Source organism: Echinops telfairi, unplaced genomic scaffold, assembly GCF_000313985.2.
Source record: "Echinops telfairi isolate 266 unplaced genomic scaffold, ASM31398v2 ScPeMD7_9;HRSCAF=40, whole genome shotgun sequence".
Classification (NCBI taxonomy): domain Eukaryota; kingdom Metazoa; phylum Chordata; class Mammalia; order Afrosoricida; family Tenrecidae; genus Echinops; species Echinops telfairi.
Window position 1 is genome coordinate 32,529,249 of NW_022103906.1, and position 3,383 is coordinate 32,532,631.

The window sequence follows — 3,383 nt, forward strand, 5'->3', positions numbered from 1 at the left end:
GGTGTGGCATCAAGTAGAAACATATTTCAGGGGCCAGGCGCCTGCCAGATGACATGCCAGGCATCTAGTGGACCCTTACCTGTTCAGGTTGTGTCTCTCCTTCTTGCCAAACATAGCCCATGGTAATACAGCTGAGGACCAAGTGGGCCAGACGCTGTTCCCGATAACTCTTTAAGAAATGGCAGTTCAGGAGAGGCATCTGTTAAAGAGAATTTCTAAGGATTACCGGTTGTGCTTGTGAAGATAGGAAGAAGGGTTCATGACACAAAGGTTCATTGCTGTAAAATAAATAATTACATTCCAATGACGAAAACGGAGAGCCTTTGTGCACATCTCTTTTCCCTGAGATCCTAGGACTCAAAATGGAGCAGTATGAAAGTAGTTCATATGGTAATGTTTAGGAAGTAGCTAAGTACCCCACCAGAGGCTTCTTAAATGCCCCCATGATTGTGCTTGGCACTTGTCTCTACCATGGAAGCTATTGCTCGTGAGAGCCTTGCATAATAATTACCTCCCCACATTGATACTCTTTTAATAAGTGGTTACCATGCAGCACTCACAACTTTGGGGTGTATCATTTCACCCATAGTATCATTTAACCCGAATCACAACTGTAGGCTGATCTCCAATTGTAACATAAGTAAAAGGATCCAATGAGATTGACCGAATCCCTATAGGTAGGTAAATGAGAGGGGCCAAATGGTCGTTCAGCCATTGTTTTAATATGCACGGTCTTTGTCTCTGGCTAAGTCTTCATACTTTTTCTTACCTGTTTCCTCCCTGTCAACATGGAGGTTTATAATTGCACCATTTTGTGATTCAAAGGTGCTATCACTGAAAGTGAAAGTTTGTATAAAATATTAGCAGAAGGTCTGCCATATTTACAGTTTCCCAAAGTTACCAAGACTGGACCTGCCTGTCTTTATCGACACCAGCAACATCTGAGCTTCAGCTTCTAGGTAAGAGTCCCCAAACTCCTATCTACTTCACCAACACTAAACTGTCTTGGATCTAGACCTGCCAAATACTTCTCTCTGGGGGCTCAGAGCACTGGCCGGGGTAGAGCTTTAGTGTCCATTTTAGCTCCAACCACTATCCGATAGTGGAGAGCTGTTCTTCATCTTTCACTGCCCGCATTGAAAGAGGAGGTTGAAGCAGTTCCACTTTGCGTAATGGCCTCTCTGGTGCAACCTTTCTCTGCAATCCACTACGGAGACAGCTCCTCTTCATCTGGCCACAGGACATCACACGATAACTTCCTTCTGCTTCTTGGGGTTGAACACTATGATGGTAAAATTTATGCCACTAGATGTCCTTAGGTGAAGGAAGGAGGGGGAGAGCCCAGCTTATGCAGCTCTTGAATCAGATCACAGATAATGACATGGTCCTGTGGGTATGGCCCTTGGTAGTGTGGCCTTTGGTATAAAAAAGAGACCCTGAGCACAACAGAGCCTTTTTGCCCCTTTGCCTTCTGCTGGATCTGGTCCTGCATCTGGCTCACCAATCTGTCGTGTAAGCTGTCTACTCCAGGAGCCACCAGTGGACTGCTGCCTCATATTTATTTGGCCAGCCTGGGAATCCTTGACCTGTGTCTATGACAGGTCAATGACAAGGGCACAGCATCTAGCAGCCTGGGTCCTCCCAGCCCCCATGTTTCTTTATCCTACATCCTGTTCGTCCACTTCCACAGCCACACAGTCAGAGAAGCCGTCAGCTTACTTCTGGCCTATGGATTTGAACCAGACTGTGCTTCACTACTTATGTAACTGTCTAAGCTATTTCTTAATATAAATCTCTTCCTCTGTAGATGCACATACAAACATCACTAGGTTTGCTACCCTAGAGAACCCAACCTCACACAAGCACTCAATGTGTCCTTGGCTTGACCAAAAAAATGATGGCTTTAAAGGAGAAGTGCAAATTGCACTGACGGAACCGGGGAAGGTGGGCCTGCGGACATTGTCAAATACCAATTGAAATGTTTCAACAGCAACAAGAAACATGTTTCATCAAAGGAATGCAGCCCCTAGCGTGCTCTCTTCTCTCTTCCAAGTCATTGGAAGATAGCTAATTAGTAACCTACCTGGGGGAGTTCCACATCTGTGCCCATTCCAAAGCAAGCCAGTGGAACATGATGTGGAAATGATCTAATAATCTCATAATACTAAGTAATGAATATGACAGCGCTAATATGAAATGAATATCTGTGAAGATTCTTTAAAAAGTAAAAACAGTACATTGGCAGGGAACTGCCAGTAGTACAAATAAGATTCAGAAGATGACAGGTTGCAGGGAATATCACTGATGATGCCTGTTGCCTCTTAGTGGAACGTAAAGAATCCCCAAAACATGTTTACCTCTGTTCCATTGATTATGGAAAGCTATTCCATTGTGGGCACCATCAAAAAATGTGAAAAACATTGGCAAGAATTGGAATTCCAGAAAACGTATTATAAGTCATAGAGACGGTCAATATGAACGCGGGAAACCCATTGGAGAGAAGAAGGGGGGTGGGGTTGTTAGGTGCAGGCCCATAGCAACACTATGTACAACAGAATGAAACACTGTCCGGTCCTGTGTCATCCTAGCAATTGTTGCCGTGTTTGAGCTGCTGCTACAGCTGCTATTGTCAGTTCATCTCACTGAAGATCGTCTTCGTCTTTGATGACCCTCTACTTGACCCAGCATGATTTCCTTTTCCAGGGATAGGTACCTCCTCGTAGCATGTCCAAGACAGGTCAAACAAAGGCTCACCATCCTACATCTGAGTCCAATTCTGGCCAGACTTCTTTTAAAAGAAAAGTATGGTCAGAATAAAAGCAGGAAAAATGTATGTTCTTCTGGCAGCAGAGGGTATTTTCTGCATTGTTTGCCAACACCATAATTCAAAATGTTTCAATTTCCATTCAGTCACATTTCTTTGGAAGGGTCACAAATATAATTCTTCCATTTTTTTGGCCAGGTAGTTGCCTTCCAAATGTCTTGGCAGAGACTAATTTGTGCTTCCTGAACCATGTTCCTTTATTCAAACATTGCCATGGGTATTCCACCATTTCCGAGAGCTTTGCTTTGCACTAATGCTTTCAGTGCCATTTGGACTCCTTCGTTCAGTATTCCTCCTTGATCAGATACTAACGCTTAAAATAGGTGAACCCCAACCAATTATTTTCGGTACTGTGATTCCTTGTATTCCATTGAATGCTTCCTGCATCATTAAATATGTTGCTCATAAAATCCTTCAATATTTCAATTTGAGGTTTGGCCCCCCCCACCCCGCCCCCTGCAGTCTTTCAGCTTCAGAAATGTTGAGTGTGTTCATTGCTTTTTGCTTGCGAACCCCAAGTTGCAATGCCTTACTTTGTCTTCCTGAGGTGACTTTCAAA

The 3,383-nt window shown here is 43.8% G+C and overlaps 1 protein-coding gene across 2 annotated transcripts in view; it reads right to left on the bottom strand.

Annotated features, from left to right (window-relative positions):
* IDO2 (indoleamine 2,3-dioxygenase 2) overlaps positions 1-3,383 on the bottom strand; it is a 76,307-nt gene that overhangs the window by 38,309 nt on the left and 34,615 nt on the right. For both annotated transcript variants that reach the window (XM_045286908.1, XM_004707666.4), the window contains one exon: positions 80-199. In XM_045286908.1, coding sequence (XP_045142843.1) covers positions 80-199 — 120 coding nt within the window. The remainder of the gene's footprint in view (positions 1-79; positions 200-3,383) is intronic.